The 22,657-nt window shown below is 37.2% G+C and overlaps 2 protein-coding genes across 7 annotated transcripts in view; one reads left to right on the top strand and one right to left on the bottom strand.

Moving 5' to 3' along the window:
• Positions 1–16,636, bottom strand: part of LOC126090967 (probable E3 ubiquitin-protein ligase HERC4) — a 230,695-nt gene extending 214,059 nt beyond the window's left edge. The window contains exons 1-4 of one of the 4 annotated variants that reach the window (XM_049907026.1): positions 16,490–16,636; positions 15,866–16,031; positions 15,680–15,790; positions 10,816–10,938 (exon numbers count right to left, since the gene is read on the bottom strand). In XM_049907026.1, coding sequence (XP_049762983.1) covers positions 10,816–10,938; positions 15,680–15,790; positions 15,866–16,031; positions 16,490–16,498 — 409 coding nt within the window. In that variant the 5' untranslated portion in view covers positions 16,499–16,636. Of the gene's footprint in view, positions 1–10,815; positions 10,939–15,679; positions 15,791–15,865; positions 16,054–16,131 lie in introns of all 4 variants that reach the window. The other 3 variants (XM_049907028.1, XM_049907027.1, XM_049907025.1) reach the window with 3 other exon arrangements.
• Positions 16,637–16,830: 194 nt separating this feature from the next.
• Positions 16,831–22,657, top strand: part of LOC126091013 (oocyte zinc finger protein XlCOF7.1-like) — a 67,375-nt gene continuing 61,548 nt past the window's right edge. The window contains exon 1 of one of the 3 annotated variants that reach the window (XM_049907029.1): positions 16,831–17,103. In XM_049907029.1, coding sequence (XP_049762986.1) covers positions 16,948–17,103 — 156 coding nt within the window. In that variant the 5' untranslated portion in view covers positions 16,831–16,947. Of the gene's footprint in view, positions 17,124–22,657 lie in introns of all 3 variants that reach the window. The other 2 variants (XM_049907030.1, XM_049907031.1) reach the window with 2 other exon arrangements.

Raw genomic sequence — 22,657 nt, 5'->3', positions numbered from 1 at the left:
AAGAGTGGTTCACCTGTAAAGGAGACTGCATATAGGACTTTGGTGTGACTTATTCTTCAATATATCTAAAGTGTTTGGGATCCGTACCAGGTCAGATTGAAGGAAGACATCGGAGCAAGTCAGAGTCGGGCTGCTTGATTTGTTATCAGTAGGTACAAACAATATGCAACTGTCACAGTGATGCTTTGGGAACTCTCCTTTCCAGAAATACTATTGAGAAAATTTAGGGAATTATTCTACTGCCACCAATATACACTATGTGAAGAACCATGAAATACGGTTCAAGAAATTAGGGCTGATGTGGAGGCTTATAGACAGTTAGATAGTCGCTTTTCTTTTACTCTATTTGCGAGTGGAGCAGGAAATTAAATGACTAGTAAATGGTGGCTTGCAGAGTATCTATGTAGGTGTAAATGTAGATCTAATTAACACCATACATCAAGCGATTCTGGATATGCCTCAAATATGTGGCACACTGTCAGACTTACTTCGCAGATGAAATGAGAATGATTCTCTTTCTTCAACACACAGATCTGTGCAAGACAGGATTATACTCCAAAGAAGAAAATTAATGTAAGACCTCATTTTCAAGAAGGGCGAAGTGAAGTTACCCACTTCTTGGTGGAAGCTATATCATTTGATGTTTTTTGAGCTTTATGTGGGATACCCATTATTCTTCACACTTATACAGGGTGATTCACAAAGATATGCAGATATTTTAATATTTCATTCTACAAGTAAAACTAAAGAAAAAAGTTCATATGAACATAGGTCTGCAGATGTTTGCTTAGGGAGTTATGGGTAATAAATGATTTTGCCTGAAACTTCCAACTTTGCTAATATGCAGCCATCGCAAAACTGTATGAGATTAAAGTAAAGCATGATTTCCAGTTATTCTGTTGTTATTGATCTGGCGAATCTAATGAAACATGTCCCAGATGTGTATCTGCAGTCATTTTCCAGAACATTCAGAGAAGCAAAGATGTAGTTTTGTAAAATTTTTAATTTATTAACTATTTGGCCCAATATGGTTTTTAAATTCCAGACAATTGCATGAAGTTTTCAACAGAAGTTGTAGAGAATTTAATTTTGGAAAAATGATGGTAATAATGTGAACTGAAATTGTATGAATGTATCAGATAATCTGTTTTTATTAATATCCTACCAAATGTGATTTCATGTTAAACCGGAAAAAACAAAGCTCAGTGTTAAGGAAGTTGTACAGTGTGCATACAATTTCACAATACATTCACTATAAATGTTTAAAAATGTCTGAAACAACTCACTAACGGTTGCCAACAATGACAATCATTTCTACATTCATAATGGAAGGTAAATAAATTTACTTGTATAATAATCTTTGCTTCTCTGGATGTTCTACAGAACTACTGCAGATACACGTCTGGGACATGTTTTATTAGATTTGTCAGACCAATAACAACAAAATAAATGGAAATCCTGCTTTACTTTAGCCTCGTACAGTTTTGTGATGGCTCCATATTAGCAAAGTTGCTAAATTTCAGGCAAAATCTTTTATTAGCTAGAACTCCTTAACTAAATAGTTCCAGACCCATGATAGTATGAACTTCTTTCTTTAGTTTTCCTTGTAGAATAACACATTAAGTATTTGCATATCTCCACAATTCACCCGGTGTAAGATAAGGTGTCTAAGATGTACCCATTAAGTCAGCTTAGGGTCCATTGTGGAGGCTTCCTTAGCTAACATATCACTAAGATCACTGTGTGGGATGCCTAGAGGGCTCTGTCTTCAGAAGACTTCCATGGACGTTCCTGTATTACGTAGATAGTACAGAAATTTGTTCATGCCAGACACAAACGGACGAGCTGGGAGTAGTTTTTGATCACTTTTTTTACCCACTGAGGGAGTCACTGCACAGGAGAATTTTGCTGGCAGTATGAGGTTTCACACATGAGAGCATCATGTACTGGTAATTCATCCACTGTCTGGAGACTGCATATATTGGGAAGGTGTCTACATAAAAATTATGGCCTCCTTCTGGGGGAAAGTTTACATGTTCAGTAGTCTTTTTGTTGTGCCTGTCTACAAATCAACTTCTCCCCTATATGGTGAGTAGCAATCTATGTATCTCATAACATTGTCATTATTCCATCTTGGACTTTCCATTGTTTAATGTTGGTAAATGCACAGTCAATTGTCTCGTTGCCCCTGGAGCTATCAGCACACATCAAAGCAAAAGTTGCATACACATGGAAGATCAAATAGAACCTATGCAAATGAATATTAGAGTTTCTGATCCTTGATGCCACACAAAACATCCATACATACAACTCGTTGCAGTAGGAAAAAAGAGCTGCTGATCCACAACCTCCAGCCTAACCACAGCTGTTCTACCCATTTTAAAATGATTCGTAAGGAGACTGACACTGAGGTTTTTGACGCAAATGATTATCTGGTCGACAAATTTTATTTTATTTTTTCATTGCATCCGATCTGATTAGCGCTGTCAGGCCCTCTCTCATATCAGACCAGGGTTTCAGTCTCCACTACATCACAGTTACCGAAGAAATTGCAGTTTTAATATAAAAACCACTATTAAAATGATTTCACTGTCACAAGTGGCACGGTGTGAATTACACTGACTACTACCTAATAAAGTTAATACTGTCAGTACGTGTACTACTGCAGTTGCTGCCACTGACAGTGATAATATTAATGATGATGATGATGATGATGATGATGATGATGATGATGATGATAGTAATTATAATAATGACAGTGCTGTATAATAAGAATTTATAGGGGGTACAACATAGATTTTTCTGATATAACACAGGAAAAGATAGACTGCTACTTACCATAGCGATGACATGTTGAGCTGCAGACAGGAACAATTAAAAGGCACTTACACACAAGCTTTTTGCCACACCCTTCATCAGAAAGAGAAACACACACTTCATTCACACAAGCAAACACCCTCTTGCACACATGACTGGAAACTCCACCAGCTTGGGCCAGAATGCTTGTGTAAGACAGGATTATAACTACTGGAGCTACTTAATATATGACCTTCTCTCCAAGAGACACAAAATCATGTTTTGCACTTCTTCGTGCAGGCTTTTATCATTCGGAGTTTTTTTTTATTTTGAGTTGGATATCCACTCCTCTTCGCACTTATGTAAGATAAGGCATTCTTGTGTGAGCTGCCGGATTTGGCGGTCGTGTGTGCAAGGTGTGTGGATGAATGGTGTGTTATTCTGTCTTTTTCTGGTGAAAGCTGTGGCTGAAAGCTTATGTGTAAATGTATTTTAATTGTGCCTGTCTGAAACTTAAAGTGTAATCTTTATAGTGTGGAGCAGTCTATCTTTACCTTTTTTGGCCTCTACAACTTCCCCTAGTACCATGGAAGCTATTCCCTGATGTCTTAATAGATGTCCTAATCTGTTGCCTCTTCTCCTTGTCTGTGTTTTCCACATATTCTTTCCCTCTCCGATTCTACGCAGAATCTCCTCATTCTTCGCCTTATCAGTCCATCTAATTTTCAACATTCATCAGTAGCACCACATCTCAAATGCTTTGATTCTCTTCTGTTCCAGTTTTCCCACAGTCCAATGTTTCACTACCATAAAGTGCTGTGCTCCAAATGTACATTCGCAGAAATTTCTTCCTCAAATTAAAGCCTATGTTTGATACTAGTACACGTCTCTCAGTCAAGAAATCCCTTTTTGCCAGTGCTAGTCTGCTCTTTGTGTCCTCCTTGCTCTGTCGGTCACTGGTCATTTTTCTGCCTAGGTAGCAGAATTCCTTAACTTCATGACCATCAATCCTGGTGTTAAGTTTCCCACTGTTCTCATTACTTTCATCTTCCTTCAATTTGCTTTCAGTCCATATTCTGTACTCATTAGAGTGTTCACTCCATTCAGCAGATCATGCAATTCTTCTTCGCTTTCACTCAGGATAGCAATGTCATCAGTGAATCGTATCATTGATACCCTTTCACTTTGAATTTTAATTCCTCTCCTGAACTTTTCTTTTATTTCCATCATTGCTTCTTCAAAGTACAGATTGAACAGAAGGGGCGAAAGACTACATCCCTGTCTTACACTCTTTTTTAATCCAATCACTTTGTTCTTGGTTGTCCACTCTTATTATTCCCCCTTGGCTCTTGTATATATTGTATATTACCTGTCTCTCCCTATAGCTTACCACTATTTTTCTCAGAATTTCAAATATCTTGTGCCATTTTACACTGTCGAATCCTTTTTCCAGATCGAGTATATATTGTATATATTGTATATTACCTGTCTCTCCCTATAGCTTACCACTATTTTTCTCAGAATTTCAAATATCTTGCGCCATTTTACACTGTCGAATCCTTTTTCCAGATCGAGAAATCCTATGAACATGTCTTGATTTTTCTTTAGTCTTGCTTCCAGTATCAACGACAGCATCAGAATTGCCTCTCTGGTGCCTTTACCTTTCCTAAGACAAATTGTTAGTCATCTAACACATCCTCAATTTCCTTTTCCCTTCTTCTGTATATCATTCTTGTCAGCAAATTGGATGCATGAGCTGTTAAGCTGAATGTGCGATAATTCTCACACTTGTAGGCATCAGCAGTCCTCAGAATTGTGTGCACGATACTTTTCTGAAATTCGAAACGTATGTCTCCAGATTCAAACATTCTACACATCAATGTGAATGGTCATTTCATTGTCACTTCCGCCAATGATTTTAGAAATTCTGAGTAAATGTTATCTATCCCAGCAGCCTTATTTGATCTTAAGTTGTCGAAAGCTCTCTTGAATTCTGATTCACATAATGGATGCTCTATCTCTGCTAAATCAATTCCTGTTTCTTTCCACATCACATCAGACAAATCCGCCCCCTCATAAGAGGCATCCAATGTACTCTTTCCATCTATCTGCTCCCTCCTCTACATTTAACAGTTGATTTCCTGTTGCATTCTTATTGTTACCATTCTTGCTTTTAATTTCACCGAAGACTGTTTTGACTTTCGTACATGGTGAGTCAGTCCTTCTGAAAATCATTTCTTTTTAGACTTCTTCACATTTTTCATGCAGCCATTTCACCTTAGCTTCCCTGCACTTCCTATTTATTTCATTCCTCAGTGTCTTGTATTTCTGTATTCCTGAATTTCCCTCAACATTTTTGTACTTTCCTCTTCCATCAATCAACTGAAGTATTTCTTCTGTTACCCATTGTTTCTTCACAGTTACCTTCTTTGTATGTATGTTTTGCTTTCCAACTTCGGTGATTCACTTTTTGGAGATGTCCATTCCTCTTCTACTTTACTGCCTACTGAGCTATTCCTTATTGCTTAGGAAACTTCACACATATCTCGTCGTTCCTTAGTACTTCCATCCCCCCTCTTTGCATATTGATTCTTCCTGACTAATCTCTTAAACTTCAGCCCACTCTTCATCACTACTTCATTGTGATCTGAGTCTGTATCTGCTCCTGGGTACACCTTACAATCCAATATCTGATTTCGGAATCTCTGTCTGACCACGACATAATCTAACTGAAATCTTCCCATATCACCTAGCCTCTTCCTTCTCTTGTGATTCTTGAACAGAGTATTCGCTATCACTAGCTAAAATTTATTACAGAACTCAGTCAGTCGTTCTCCTCTCTCATTCCTTGTCCCAAGCCCATATTCTCCTGTAACCTTTTCTTCTAATCCCTCCCCTACAACTGTATTGCAGTCTCCCACGACTATTAGACTTTCATCTCCCTTTATATACTGTATTACACTTTCAATATTCTCATTTACTTTCTCTAGCTCTTCATCTACAGCTTGCGATATCGGCATGTATACCTGAACTATCATTGTTGGTGTTGGTTTGTTGTCAATTCTGATAAGAACAATCCTGTCACTGAACTGTTCACAGTAACACCCTCTCTGCCCTACCTTCCTATTCATAATGAATCCTACTCCCATTATACCATTTTCTGCTGCTACTGATATTATCCTTTACTCATGTGACCAGAAATACTTGTCTTCTTTCCATTTCACTTCACTGACCCCTACTATATCAAGATTGAGCGATTGCATTTCTGTTTTCAGATTTCCCAGCTTCCCTACCACGTTCAAACTTCAGACATTCCACGCCCCGACTCGTTGCTTTTGTTAGTTATTCAGTCTTTTTCTCATGGCCACCTCCCCGTAATTATTCTAATCTTATGCTCAAGATCCCTATGTAAACACACATAGAGCTTGTGTTATAAGCCTAGCGTCATAATTTATAGTTTGTTCTTGAAAATTTGTTATTAGACTTTCTTGGGATGGTTTACATCTATCTTCAAGAGCCTTTCAGCTCAATTCCTTCAGTATCTCTGTGACACTCTCTCATAGATCAAATAGATCTGTGACCATTCATGCTGCCCTTCTCTGTATACATTCAATAGCCCCTGTTAGCTCTATTTCATATGGGTTCCACACACATGAGCAATAGTCTAAAACCGGTCACAAGAGTGATTTCTAAGCTATCTTCTTTGTAGACCGATAGCACTTCCCTTATTTAATATCCTTACAAAGTGCTAAATCCAGAAATTTGTGCGAGTTGACAGATTTCAACAGCTAATCATTTATATTATAGTTATAGGATACTGCATTCTTCTGGTTTTGTGATGTGCAAAATTTTACATTTTTCTGAACATTTAAAGCAAGTTGCCAATCTTTGCACACTTTGAAATCTTATCAAGATCTGACTGAATATTTATGCCTCTGCTTTCTGACATTACTTCATTAAAGGAAACTGCATCATCTGCAAGAAGTCTGAGGTTATTGTTAATAATGTCTGAAAGGACATTAATATACAACATGAACACCCCGTGTGATCGGACTTTTGACAATAAGCATAGGTGTGGTACTGAGTCAAGTCACAAAATACTCCATCTACCTTACTGCCTTGACAAAAAGGTTTCAGTATAGCATGTGAGAAAAGTATGAGTTGAGTTTCATGTGATCAATGTTTCCGGAATCCCTGCTGGTTGGCATGGAGGAGGTCTTTCTGTTCAAGATACCTCATTATGTTTGAGCTCAGAATATGTTCTAAGATTATATAACAAAACAATGTCAAGGATACTGGATGGTAGTTTTGTAGATCACTTTTACCATCCTTCTTGTAGATGGGTGTGACTTGTGCTTTTTTTCCAATAACAGGGCATGGTTTTCTGTTCAAGGGATCTACACTAGGTTATAGTTAAAAGAGTGGCTATCTCAGCTGCAAATTCAGCACAGAATCTGATAGGGATTCCGTCTGGCTCTGGAGCTCTGTTCAATTTTAACAATTTCAGCCATTTCTCAACACCACTGTGACACTGATACTTATTTCTCTCATCTTTTCAGTGGTATGGGGATTGAATTGGGTTAATTCTCCTTGGTTTTCCTTTGTAAAGCAACATTTGAAAACAGAGTAAACCATTTCAGCTTTTGCTTTGTTATCCTCAATTTCAGTTCCTGTCTCGTTCGCTAATGATTGGACACTGACTTTGATGCCACTAAAGCCTCTACATAAAACCAGAATTTCTTTGGATTTTGTGAAAGATCATTTGACAGTATTCTGTTATGGTATTCACTGAAGGCATCACACATTGCTATCTTTACAGTTTCATCCAACATCTCTTGATCTATAGCCCTACACTTTGTTTCACACCTATTATGCAATGATCTCTGCTTCTTTAGAAGTTTGTTCACAATGACTGTATACAGTTGAGGTTCCTTCCATTATGAACTGTCCTACTTGGTACACATCTTTCCAGTGTATAGTCAATTTTTCTTTTAAACTTGAGCCACAGTTCCTATCCTTGCCCCTGACGTGTGCTGATAGTTAAAAGTTCCTCACTGAGATATGACACTAATGATTTTTTAATCTAGTTTACTGTACATATATCTGGTGTGTCTACAAAGTAAGGTGAATGCTATCAGACAACAATAAAAAAACAAACAATACAAACAAATGTTCTTTATTGCCTTTCAAAATAGTGGCAACCCACTGCAACACACTTCTGACAATATTCTTATAGCCTCTGGAAACTATCAGCAATGGCTTCCTGTGGAATCGATTGCAGAACAGCTGTCACACGATCTTTGATGGCATTCACAAGTGGACAATGACCACCTTCAGCAGAGAGACAGGAAGAAGTCCGCAGGAGCCAGATCAGGGGCATATGGAGGGTGCTCACAAACAGTTACCATCTTCTGAGCCACAAATTGGCGCACATGGATTATGCAGTGCGCAGGGGCATTGTCGTGGAGCAGCATCCATTTACCATTGCTGTGCATCTCTGGCTAAACCCGCCTGATACGCTTTAGCAATCGGTTCAAAACGGACTGGTAAAATGCAGCATTAATGGTTTGACCTCCACGAACAAATTCCTAGTGGACAGTACCGTTGTTTTTGAAGAAGCCGATCAGCAATGTTTTCACCTTGGATTTTTGCAGACGGCCTTTTTTATTGGTCATGGCGAAGCAGTGAACACTGTGACATCAACTGACGTTTTGATTCCGGATCAAACTGGTGGCACCAAGTCTCTACTCCCGTGACAGTGGTGTTCAGAAGCAATGGATCATGGTCACACACAGAAATGAAATCACCAGAAGTTTCCATCCGTTTTCCTTTTTTTTGTCTGTGAGCTTATGCAGACAAACTGGGGAGCAGATTTTCCCCTTACCCAAATCATCGTGGACGATGGTGCGCGCCATGTCCTTGCTAATGCCCAATTCCTCTGCGATCTGAGAGTCCATCACCGATCTTGTGCCAGCATCTGTCACACTTTCTTTACCTTTTCTGGGGGTTTCTACTTGTCGATGGCTGACCTGAACATGGTTCTGTTGTTTCCTTCCATTCATGGAAGCATTTAAACCATTTGTAAACACACCTTCTGCTCACAGTTTCCCTCCCGTACACCTGCACAAACATTCAATGTGTCTCCGTTGCAGTCTTCCACAATCTGTAGCAGAAATTGATGTTTACACATTGTTCCATTGTGCTGTGACACTTCCTCTCACACTGACTATGTTCAACTGATCGCAGTCTGCTTACACGGCCAGTCGCATGCACTGCATGCCGTGTATCGATTCTTCTCAAGTTTCTGAAGACCTATGTGCATGCACGCACACATGCGCCAAGTTTCCATTCCGATATGACACCATTCACCAAACTTCTTAGAAACAGCACATATATCTTTCTGCTTGTTTTAGTTGTCCTTTGTACTCTGATAATCACTGATGCCACAACTGCATCATGGACACTGATACCAGTTACAATGTGGACATCCTGAAAGAGGTCATGTCTGTCTGTTGCCACTAGATGTAATACATTTCTATCATGAGTGGGGTTCCTAAGGGGTTCCTAACTATCTGTCTTAAGTAGTTTTCAGAGGAGGCATTTGGTAATGTTTCAGAGGAAGTCTTATCATGCCCATCATTAACAAAACTGTCATTTTCCCAATTAACTGTTGGATGATTAAAGTCTCCACTGATGATTACAGTATGATTGCAGAACTAACGTACAAGTGAACTGAGGTATTCTCTTAAGTTTTCAGCTCCATCAGGAGAAGAATCTGGTAGGCGGTAAAAGCATCCATTTATCATTTTATGCCCACCCCTAATACCGAGTCTTGCCCAAACAATCTCAAAAGCAGCTTCAATTTCTATCTCAGTGGATTTGATTTTCCTGTCTACTGCAACAAATACACCACCTCAATTTCCCTTTTGTCTACCCTTTTGATATACACTTAAATTTTCCCAAAAAAAGATTCACTGCTATCAATTTCAGGTTTCAGCCAGCTTCCTTTCCCTTGTATTATGTGAGCTTCACAGTTTTTCAAAAGGCTTCAAACTCTGGTACTTCCTTGTGAATGCTTTGGTAGTCAACCATTTTAATACTCTCACCTGTGGAAGGAAGTTCTTTCAATCTTATATTGATGCTTCTGGATTTCCTACAGCTATCGATATCTGGATGGGATGCAAAATCCCCAACCCGGCTGGGAATTTAAACCCAAGACCCTGTGATTCAGAGGTAGCAATGTTAGCCACTAGACCACGAGCTGTGGACAGGTACCTGAATAGCAGCCCTCAACTGTTCATATGGTTGACAAACTGCTACAGTACATTTCCACCATGAGGCCATGTCAGGAAGGTGTTGTCAATGTACCACCAGAAGAAAGATGGCTGCAACCTTGCAGTTCTCCATTAAGAAGATCCCAAAGGCGGGACATTGAGAATCCCATGTCTATGCCACCCGTCATCTCATAACATTCACTGTAGTATAGGAAGCACCCTGCTGTTAATGATCCAGATGGTGCTATTGCATCACATAAGCCGAATGACATGCCACCCCCGGCAGTCAATGATTTTAACTCCTGACAGTGGAGGCAGCTATCAAAAGCTATAGTGTTTGATTTGAACAGACACAGCTTGTAATGATGATTTTATTGAAGAACACCACTGTGAATGACTCCAAGGACACACAGACACACTATCAAATTTGGGACCCCAAGAAACACATGGCACTAATAATACCAAAGACAAACACGAATTCATTTCCCACAATATCTAAAGTCAAAGCAATTCACTAGCGTACCAGTACTTGTCAAATGATAACCTCATAGATTCAGTTAATAGCATCTAATAACTCACTGAGATACCTAACACACAACTTCGCACACAAACATCCAATACAAGAGAGCGCCCCAAAATACTATAACTGTCAGCCCATGCTAGTGGCAAATCTTTTTAATCCAGAATGGTAGTTCTTACACATGCCATAAACTGTAAACATATCAAAAAATATTTTCATACTTACCCAACTGTCCATGTGAATCCGAACCCCATGCAAAAACTTGACCCCATTCATTGACAGCTAACGAGTGACTGATGCCACAAGAGGCTTGGGTTATAATGTAGGCTTCAAGACCATCCACTTGTTCTGTGAAGAAAGAAGACATTCACTTTGTTGTTTTAAAGCCAGACATCTTTTTACAAACTTAAACAAAACATATTGTATATAATTTCTTTGGGTTTACAAGACTTGCAGTAACACAATGAACATTATAAGGCAACACCACTTCCATACTTTAAGACCTTGGTGGAAAATGTTACACAACTTACAGCTTTATTCACATTTTACATAAATGTACACTTATTTTCAGAGCATTACAAACTTAAGCATGGTGTGGCAAAAGTATTGCGGAATTATAATCTGTGCCGCAGTCGCGAATAAAAACACCAATCAAGGGAGTACAGAATTTGTTTCTTTACTTCCAGTCTATGATCACAAAAAATATTAGAACAATTTTAATTGTATAAGAAACACAAGTACATTCTGCAATAATAGAAAGCTACCACATTATACAAAGGTAAAACAGTGTAAAACAATAAAGGATCTTAAATTATATTTACTTATCAAAATGTAATTCTCATCCTCTGTTTAGTGCTGTGAAGCACTAGTATGGAAGTAAAGTAGGGAAAGAAATGACCATCAGTACACAATGATTATGGTAATAACTTCTTCTTATTATTATTAGCTATCTTCCATTTGCAAATGAAGCAGTGTGTGTGTGTGTGTGTGTGTGTGTGTGTGTGTGTGTGTGTGTGTGTGAGAGAGAGAGAGAGAGAGAGAGAGAGAGAGAGAGAGAGAGAGAGAGAGAGAGGGGGGGGTATGGAGGGGGAGGGGGGGGGAGGAGAAGCGGGTCATTGGAATCATCCAATTCCATCCATCTGCTATGACCCGTGAGGTAATGGTGCTGTGATGATTGACGTCACTGTGGCGCAATATTTTTGAGTTGGTTCATGTTTGTGGATGCTGCGTTGCATTTGATGGAACCATCTAGTGGTGAATGTTGAAGTGCTGAGTTTAATGGATGGTATTTGGGTTCATTTTAGTCTTGTTTATCACTGTGGTAACTTGGGTTTATTTGACTGTGAGTAGTCAGTCCTGTAATGTGGATTTGAAAGTGTTTTCAGTGAGTTATTGTCGTTATTTTTTATTTGTTTCTGTGTTTTGTGTTTCTGTTTGGTCTGATTAGTTTGGAGGCTTTTGTTGGTAAGTATGAAGTTCATTCAAATGAAACCTGGTAGGTGTGTCTACCTTTAGCTTACACCTAAGGTGGCACCACGTAACTGCAGGTATGGTGGTACCATCTATCGGTAGAGAGACTGACACGTGCGCACCATTTGATGCTGCATAGCGCCAGTGTAGCAAAGTTATCATGAGGAGGAATACAGCTTTCTGTCGCATATTGTCAGAGGTGATGAAACATGGTTTCACCATTTTGAAATGGAAAGCAAGCCTCAGAGCAAGCAATGGAAACATGCAACTTCACCACCTCCAAAGAAATTAAAGGCAGTGCACAACAGTTCTGATATGGACATGATGTCCTCGTTTTTTCACCAAAAGGGGAAACTGCTTGTCGAGTTCCTGGAATGAAAAAACCATCAACACCCAAGTTATCAAGCCACTTTACAGAACCTTAGACGAGCTATCAAGGCGAAATGCCTACGCATGTTGTCCAACGCCGTTATCCTCCTGCATGATAATGCCCACCCACACACGGACAATGCGGTGAAGACGACATTGCAGCAGTTTCAACGGGAAATGCTGGAACATCCACCATACAGTCCCAACATTTCACTGTGTTATTTTCATGTGTTTTGACTGCTGAAAAACAGACATTGATTCACAACGGACGACGAAGTGTGCGACTGGGTTCAGACCTGGATCCAACAACAGCCTGCTAGCTTCTTCAAGGATGGAATCGACTGGCTAATGTCGCAATGGGATAAATGTGCCAACAGTTTTGGTGACTATTTTTGAGTATGTGTACTGTGTATAACTATATTTTTGAGTTAATAAAATCGTTACCGTTACTTTACTTTAGTGACCCAGTTTCATTTGATGGCCCCTTATAATTTTTGTTTTGGTTTTATTCTATAGTAATTGTGATGTTTTGTCTGTTTTATATTTACAGTATTTTAGTTGTGTTTTAATTGACCTAGTGAAGATGGGGACTTTTGGGTTTTAGTGTTGTTAGGGTTTTGTGAGTTATGTAGATGTGTGAGTTTGTAGTAATAGGTTTTGCCTGTAGCAGATATGGAGAGCTACATTTGAGCTATAATGGTCATGAGAAATATCCAATTCCACTTTTCAAGTTTGTAAGTGTCGGTTTTTTGGCATCAAGAGGTTCGTCTGCAATATATTGGTCAAAGGAAATAGCCAATTACGTTCCTCAGAAATGGAAATATGGGTTGTATCATGGGCTTCGTTTGAGTGATATAGGCTGAGTGAAATGTATGAGTCTTGCTGATTTTGTGGCTGCAGCAGTGTGTTGTAAGTTGAGATTTTTTTTAATAATATTTGTTTTGGAATGATACAATGTTTTGTACTGTTACCTATTCAGTGTGTCCCCACTGTAAACAATCTATTTCCTGCAGTTGTCCTGTTAGTTTTGTTTTATTGCTGGAGTGAGAAATTCCTGTGTCATTTTTATTATTATTCACGTTTGTTGGCACATGTATGTGGAGACGACATCATCGCCATTTTGCGTACACATGGAGGTAGGCATTTCTGCCATATTGATGACATCATGGGTCAAAGCAGACAGGTGGAATCAGACACTTTCCTAAAGCCAAAGTACCTTTTTATGAAGCTAAGCAATTTCTGCAACAGCACACATTACCAAATGTCAACTTATTCTAAATAATGAAATTATTTAATTCAAACCACCTGTTCTTAAAAATCCTATGACATCCCTCCTCAATGAATAATTTTTTACTAACTGTTCTCTACATATTTCATTTTTCGTAACATCTAAGCATCAGGCTATTGCTTAATACTACACTGCATTATTTCGAACACTAATATCACTGAATAATTATCATTTATGAACTACTTTTGCCAAAAAATCATAATATTTTCTGAATATTCACCGAGTTTCACTGTCAAAATAACATATATAGATGCTGCCACAGAATCAGCTACAGCTACAGAAAACGTTTACCAGTGGACTATTTCCTCAATGGTTGAAATATACTGAAGTTAAGCCATTGTTTAAGAAGGGAGATATAGCATCAAATTTCCATCCAATTTCACTTTTGCTAGCATTCTCAAAATTTTTAGAAAAGGTAATGTACAATTGACTTTATAGCCATCTTATCACATACTGTCAAAGTCGCAGTTCGGATTTCGAAAGGGTTCTGATACTAAGAAGGTTATCTACACTTAAAGTGAAAATGTATTTTAATTCATTAGACAAAAAATTGCAGGCAACTGGTATATTTTGTGATCTGTCAAAGGCATTTGACTGTGTAAATCACAATATCCTTTTAAGTAAATTAGAATATTATGGTGTGACAGGAAATGCTGCAAAATGGTTCAAACCTTTTATCTCTGGCAGGAAACAAAGGGCATTATTAGGAAGAGACACATATTGAGCTATCAGGCATCATCCAACTGGGAACTCATTACATGTGGGGTCCCACAAAGTTCGATCTTGTGTGTATCAATGACTTTTCATTAGTAACATTACCAGATGCCACATCTGTTTTGCTTGCCGACGATACAAACATTGCAATAAACAGCAAATCAAGTGTAGTCTTAGAAAGATCAGCTAATAAAATGTTTGTGGACGTTAATTACTGGTTCCTAGCCAATTCTTTGTCACTAAACTTTGAAAAAAACACACTACATGCAGTTCAGAACTTGTAAGGGGTCTCCCACGAGTACATGCCTAACATATGATGACAAGCAGATAGAAGAAGTGGACAGTGTTAAATTCTTGGGATTACAGCTTGATAATAAATTCAACTGAGAGGAGCACACAACAGAACTGCTGAAGTGTCTTAACAAATCTCCATTTGCAACGCAAATTGTGTCAGACATAGGGGATATAAAAATGAAAAAGCTGGCGTACTATGCTTGCTTTCATTCCATAATGTCATATGGGATTATTTTTTTGGGTAATTCATCAAGCCAAGCTAAAGCTGTCCAGACACAAAAATGTGCAATACGAGTTATGTAGTGTGAACTCAAGAACATCCTGCAGAAGCCTGTTTAGGGAACTAGGGATACTAACTACTGCTTCCCAATATATTTATTCAAAAATGTATAAGTTTTTCAAACCAACAGCTCATATATGTTTATTACCTCATACATATAAAACCATTTTTTAAATTTTAAATTCAGTGCATTATACCTAACGCGATCTTAGTAGATGAGTGTTTGTAAAAGGATTCTTTCATGGTGTTACCACCTACATGAACAGAGATTCTGATCTTTTTTGGCAACAAGGTGATTACCCGACTGCTATGCAAAATTGAAATATGGTTGGCTATTTGAGAATTCAAAATTATTTGCACAGATAGAATTAGCACGACTGGGAGCTGTCTATCTCATGTTTCACCTACGATTAAGCTTACATGATCACCCCATTTTGTATCATCACAAACTGTTTTGGCCTAGAATATTTGTTCAAGTTGACTGATTCCAATTTTCACTCAGTTATACTGTACTCAGAGGCTACTGCAGCTTTACTTTGTGAAGTGTACAATTTTACATTTTTTGATATCCAAAGCAAGTTGTCAATATTTACAGTCAATCTTATCAAGATCTGTTGAAGATTTGACTTCATACCAAGACAACAAAAATATTAGCTGTTGGTTTCAAAACTCACCAAGTCTTTTGCAAGGCTTGTTGTGGCCAAGTTGCCCATGGTCATTGTTTCCACATGAATATAGTTGTCCATCTGATGTTAACAGTAAGGTGTGATTGTAACCGCAAGCAACTGAAATCAGTAATATAAATTTTATTGCAGCTGTCAAGAGCAACTTATTTTTTATTCAATATGTTCAAGACTAACCTTGTTTTACACAAGTAGCTTTCGAAAATCGCAGTTCTCTTGGTATCAAGATCTGCTCTTCCTCTAGTCCTCCTAATCCCAGTTCACCGTGTGTTGTATTCCCCCAGCAAAACATATCTCCCACTAATTTGTCAGGGCAACTGTTACTTCTTGAAAGCGTGAAATTCTGCAAAAATTAAATTAATAAGCTATCACATAAAATTCCAACTACTGTTCTCCAAATTTAAACAGTTACATCAACATAAATTTGCACTTGTCCCACTCACTTGATCAGGTATGCACGAACGTCAGCTTTGCATGTTTGTTTATATGTTCGTATATGTGTAATTTATGCTATACAAATATTGATTCATATGTCATTACTTTCTTAAAATTGTTACTGTGCTACTCAATGTAATAATTACCAATGCATGTTCCTCCATATTTCTGTCAAAATTTCTAGTTACTGTAATAAATTAGTTAGTCTCATGTTTACACGGGAGATTTCTCTACTCTTCACTAACATTTTACAAGAATTGTGACAACTCTGTAACGATATCAGTGCTAAAATATCTTCTGTGCCAGAACTTTCCTTTTGTGTATACAAGCTGTACAACTTTTCATTTGTCAAATTTATCTGCGTACCCTATCCATTCTCAGGAAACGATCAGTCCAGAATCTATGACGTTCACGTACATGCTTCTCATCATTACATGAAAACTTCTCCACACATGGCCGTCAGAGATTATGCTGACAGCCGTCGCCGTACTCAACGACAAACTTACGCATTTGTAGTCGGATAGTTTCCATTTTTAATGAGAGCCGTAGTGTAAATAAACTGTAATTAGTATTACACCCCTCTGACGTGACATAAGGTGTGAACTATTTGAAAACATTTTTACGTGTGTGTAATATAAACGATAAACAGTTGCGTGAGCTACGAAATGAGTTGCGAGTACGAAATGCAGCAGTGTTTTGGTGGAACTTCATCTATTCGGAGTTGTTATATACTTCGTGTTGAAAAAACTGTGAGATTTCTGAACACAGTACTCTGTATGCCATCTATTTATATGTATTGTGCGTAGTTGTCGTGTAAAATATCCATGAAGACGTACAGTCGAAGAAAACCAATAAAATTGAAAGACCTAATTGGTATTTGCCGACTTTGTTTATCCAGCGATGGTGACAGGCGTTGTATTTTTATGGACGAGGAAGATATTCCCCTGTCAGTGAAAATAATGACATGTGCGTCAGTGCAGGTTGGTCATATAAAGTGGACGTAGGTTACTTTTTCATACTTTTCAGCCACAGCATTCCTTTGATGCTAGAATATTCTATACCCACTCTAGTACAATAACTGCCTGTTATAACTATTAGTATGTATAGTATTTCTTCAAGACCTGGCAACACTTAAGAAATAATTAACACTGAAAACCAACGAAAAGTGAAAACGTATAATTGGAACGTAGCAGACTTGTGAAATGAAGTAACAGGATTCGGTTAGTATTATACCAATTTAATTAGTTTCGGAGTGGTGAGTGGACATGCCTGTTGATTTCGTCCATTCCTGAGAGCTAGCCTGCAAGTTTCAGAGAATGTTTCTGTGAATGTGGAAAAAGTTTTTAATATGAGTTGAATTTTTATGAAGCAGTGAAAGTTAAGTGCCCTTTTTGGAGTTGTAGTACCGATTTACCTAGTGAAGATAACCCATATTCCTCTAAAACCATGTTCTTGGTTATGTGAGCAGATATTTTTATTTTATTTATCCGTCAGAAATTAGGCCTATATATAAAACATTTAACAAGTATAGTGTGGTATGCAATTGGAAGGGAAATCACAAGTTCAGTGTCTACATTGTAAGTACAACATGCACAAAAAGTAAATCAGTGAACGAGAGATTTTGAAAATAAAAACACAAGTGAAAAGGGAAAGCACAAAAACACATTTAATAATGCTGCTGAAAATGACATGTGCAATGAGTAGGTCTATCATGAAACTCAGATATAAAACGCCCCAGAGAAAGTAAAAACTACTACATTATGTAGCACTGCTGAAAAGTATACCACACAAAAACGTGCTTACACCATATCTATCACACGTATGCTAGCACCAGATCCCTTCTCAGTGTATTACACTGCATCTGATACAGAGGAAATAGAAAACAACAACAGAAACATTTCTTGCAAAGAGAAATGCAGCGTAATCATTTTATGAATATTGCGGTTCTTCTAATTTCTGTGCTTCCTTAGGAAACTGGAGAGGAATTTTGCCTTATGCAAGACAGCTGTGTAATTTTCTCACCTTGACATGTTGCAGCACTTTCGCACTATGTTTAGTGGGTTTGTTTATTTTCCATCTACATAATTGTAACATGTTTACCTTTACATAAACATTTGGTATAAAATATTTATAGCTGTAAAAAGGTACTGTACTGTACAGTGCTCTATGAAAACCAATGTAAAATATTTGACAATAATCACTCATTTTACAAATGTAAATATTTTATACCAAAAGCTTCTTTGAAGGTTAACATGTAAAGATTTTGCAGAAGGAAAATAAGCAAACCAACCCACTGATGGCAACACAAGAAGTGCCAAGATATTTTTGGGTGGAAATAAAATTACAAATGTTTATTGCATAAAGCGGAATACCTCTCTTAACACAGCAATTATGGTACATCATTTAACAGAATCAAAAAGACTCAACAATAAATGAGGACCTAGTAATCCTGTGAACTAACCTATTCTTTTACATCATTGAAACACCTCTCCACAAGAAGTGTTTTTAATTCTGCACTGAAAGCTGTTTCCGGCACCAACCTCTTTGTGTAAGTGGGCAATGCATTATAAACATTGACACCAAAGTGGTTCCCATTTATTTATTTATATATTTTGATCCAACATCAACTGATTACAATTTTTTTTTCCAGTCTTCTGGATACGTCAGAGCCTTCCTTACTAGAGTTACATATTATTGCTTGGCATTATTATCTAGGCCTAGACAACTTTTTTCTAAATTTCATTGAGGGAACAATGTTACATATATTGATTATACATAAAAACAATTTGCTATTGCAATACAATACATAGATTAAGGAATTTACAGTTTGTGACACAGTCATCAGATTGGATATTCAAATATTTACTGTGTGTGACACAGTCTAAGATCTGAGATGCATTTATTTTTAGATAGATGGTCTTCCATCATACCAGTGTACTAAATCTAGAAACTCATCCATTGAATACACAGGATTGTTTAGGCGCCATAATTTTAATTTTCTTTTTTCTTTTTTTTTTTTTTTCTCTAATGGGCAATTTGGAGATAGGATGAAATCAACTCAGTAGTTTTATGCCTGCATAGTGAGGGCTTTTCTCATAAAGTGTTGTTCCATGAGAGATGTTGTGGGGTCTCTCCCTACTTCTAGTGTTGTGAGAGTGTATTTCTTTATTAAGTGTTTTTTTACTGTTTGCTGCCATAATGATTATCTTAAGTTCTTACAGGTTATGAACAGTTAGTATTTTAAATTATTTAAACAAATTTCTGCAGGACTCTCTGGCACGTTTCTTTCTCATAATTCTAAGTGCCTTCTTTTGTAGGATAAGTACACTTTTCATAATACTTTTACTGTTGGATCCCCATACCTCTATCCTATAGCTTAGATGAAATTCAAATAGTGTAAAATATATTTGTCTCAGAGTCGTAATCTTACAAGAAAGTGTCAGTTTTCTTAGGGCATATATGGTAGTAGATAGCTTTTTACAAATATCGTTTACATTATCAGACCAGTTTAACTCTGCATCAAGTGTCAGGCCAAGAAACTTAGTCTTTTTTAATGTATTCAACACCCATTAAAATTTGGTTTTCATGAGTTTCTTGCCTCCCAAGATCAAATTCAATATAGACAGATTTATTTATGTTTAATTTTAGTTTGTTTTCATTAAAATACTACACAGTGGTTTAGTGGTTATGATACTAAACTGTTGCTTGGAGGGTCGTGATTTCAAAACTCACCTGGACTGTACAATTTTAATTTCTATATTCGGTTCAAGTAAATTCTAGAAGTGTCCACAAATGTCAAGCATCATTGTACTGGAATGTTCTGTAGCTGTATATATAATGTATGTGTTCTGGCCAGAGGCAGTTCGCTCTGCACTCTTGTATGTGCAAATGCTGAATAAACTTTCGTTAAGTGAAGTTAGTGTTAGTCCTTCATCTAATTACACCGTATTCTATGTGACAATATGGACATCTTAATTGAAGAACTTAATATTAAGCTTCAGACTTCAAGTAGTTGTAGTAAAGTTCAAATTTTGACCCTAGCCCCAAATAGCTTTACTATTGAAAATTGCTCTTTCAACTATAATGATGAAGAAGGCTACGAAACTGAAGATGGAAGGTGGAATTTTGGCAACACCTGCAAACCGAAAAAGGAAAAAGCTCAATGTTGAAGTAAAACAAAATGCCCTCACTCTTTTTTTAAGATGATGATTTTTCTCATTTATGCCCGGGCAGAAAGAATTGTGTTGCAGTAAGAATAAATGGGAGAAAGAATCACAATTTGGTTTCAGAAGGGGTAAATCTACAGAATCAGCAATTGCCAGTCTAACAGAATATATTTTACAGTCCTTAGATGAGAAAAAGGTTGTCTCTGCAATGTTTCTGGATCTTTCAAAGGCATTTGACACCATTGACCATGAAATGCTGATACAAAATTAAGCAGCTATGGCATTCGGGGGCAACCAGGTGAATGGATAAAATCATACTTGTGCAACCGCAAGCAGTATGTATCATTAGGAAACTCGTACCAATCAGAAACCAAACCCATCAAATATGGAGTGCCGCAGGGTTCGTTAATGGGGCCATTGTTATTTAATGTGTTTGTTAATGATATAGGTGTTGAGGAGGAAGAAAAGAAAATATTGTATGCTGATGACATGACAATACTAAATAGTGACCAAAATATGGAACAGCTTGAGAGAAGAGCATACGTATCTGCAAATGTCACAGCTCAATGGCTATTGGAAAATGAACTGGTTATAAATCTAAAAAAGACTATGTATGCAGTGTTTAAAAACAAGGAAAAGGCTGTAGACATGGACTTAAAATGAGGTTGATGGAACAAGGCTGGAAGAAGTAGAATCTGCTAGATTCTTAAGTATTCTTGTGGATAATGAACTGAAATGGAAAAAAACATATTAATAATGTCTGTAAGAAACTGAGCTCTGTCATATTCTTAATGATGCAGCTATCACAGTATTCAGACAAGAACCTTCTGTGTACAGTGTATCATGGACTTTTCGAACCATACTTACAGTATGGAGTGACTGTGTGGGGAAATTCAAACAAACAAGAGACAAAACGAATGTTAACATTACAAAAAAAAAAGCAATTAGGGCCATTTTAAGAAGAAAGACCTCTGAAACGTGCAGAAACTGTTTCAAGAATTTAGTTATCTTAACTTTTTCATTGTTGTATATATATATACAAAACAATAATCTACATCACAAAAGGTAGTGAGGACTGGATTACAAATGCTAGTGTATACACCCACAATACAAGAAGGAAGAATGAAGTACGGAGCATACCCCACCGACTGGCAATGCTAGAAAAAGGACCCCAGTACTCTGGTATCACACTAATAAGAAGTCTGCCCAAAAACCTGCAAGATAGAGTACTTCACGATGACTTTCCAAAGAAACTTAAAGACTATCTCATTGAAAAAGAGTTTTACAGTATTGCAGAATACTTATGCCAATAAATTTGTATATATTGTTATTCATTATCAGTGATGTAAAAATGTAAGCTAAAGGTGTAGAAAAATAAGTGATAAAGAATGTTAATCCTTTGACATGTCCTATATTACACGTACATTTACTGTACACAATGTAATCTTACAGGATCAAATAAAATTCAATTCAACTCAACAAACAGAAACGCCTGCTCCTTTGTAACGTGAAATAAATGTTCATTGCTTATTGTAAGCAATATGGAAATGAACTGAGCTCAAAATTTTGTGTGCTCAGACTGAAATGGTGTACTAAAGTTGGCACTTCTGGAACACATTCAATACATGTACGTGCAATTTGTCGAAATGTCAAATTAATGTTGACTTCAGTAACATCCATCCAAGGATGACTACAAAGATTTGATGGGAAAAAAGAAACTACTGTCTGCATCATGATACCATTGCTGCCCATGCCTTTCAAATAAAGTTAATAGTGTATTTAAAGGCAAAGATTGAAAACATTAAGAACATTTATTACTTTAGTGCTGGTTCAGTTGCTCAATAGAAGAATTTCAAAAATTTCATCAATTTATGTTTGCACAAAAAGAATTTTGGCGTCACTGCTGAATGGAATTTTTTTGGAACAAGCCACGGTAAATCACCTTGTGATGGCATTGCGAACAGCAAAAAGACTAGCAACCTGTGCTACATTGCACAGTCACTTAGATAACCAAATATTGACTCCATATGATTTGTTCAATTCCTGTGGTGATAGTATTCCAGGCATAAAGTTTTTTTTTTTTTTAACCAGAAGAAGAAAGTGAAAAAAATTCGGCTTGATCAAGAAAGAAGGTTTGCCATGGGATGTACAGTATCTGGAACAAGAGAATATCATCAGTTTAAACCAATTAATTGCAATCAGCTCAGAGTTTCCGATAATGCTACAACATTCACAGTTAATTCCTTTGAAGCAGATGAAGAAATTCCAGCAATCTCAGTTTCAAGTTTATAACCATGACAGTATGTTGCATATAAGTATTTCAATTTTTGATGGTTTGGAAATATGTGAAATTTCTCGTTAGCAACAA

Source organism: Schistocerca cancellata, chromosome 1 (assembly GCF_023864275.1).
Source record: "Schistocerca cancellata isolate TAMUIC-IGC-003103 chromosome 1, iqSchCanc2.1, whole genome shotgun sequence".
In the NCBI taxonomy this organism is placed as follows: Eukaryota; Metazoa; Arthropoda; class Insecta; order Orthoptera; family Acrididae; genus Schistocerca; species Schistocerca cancellata.
Note: the sequence above shows the minus strand (reverse complement) of the source record. Positions and strands in the feature narration are given on the sequence as shown.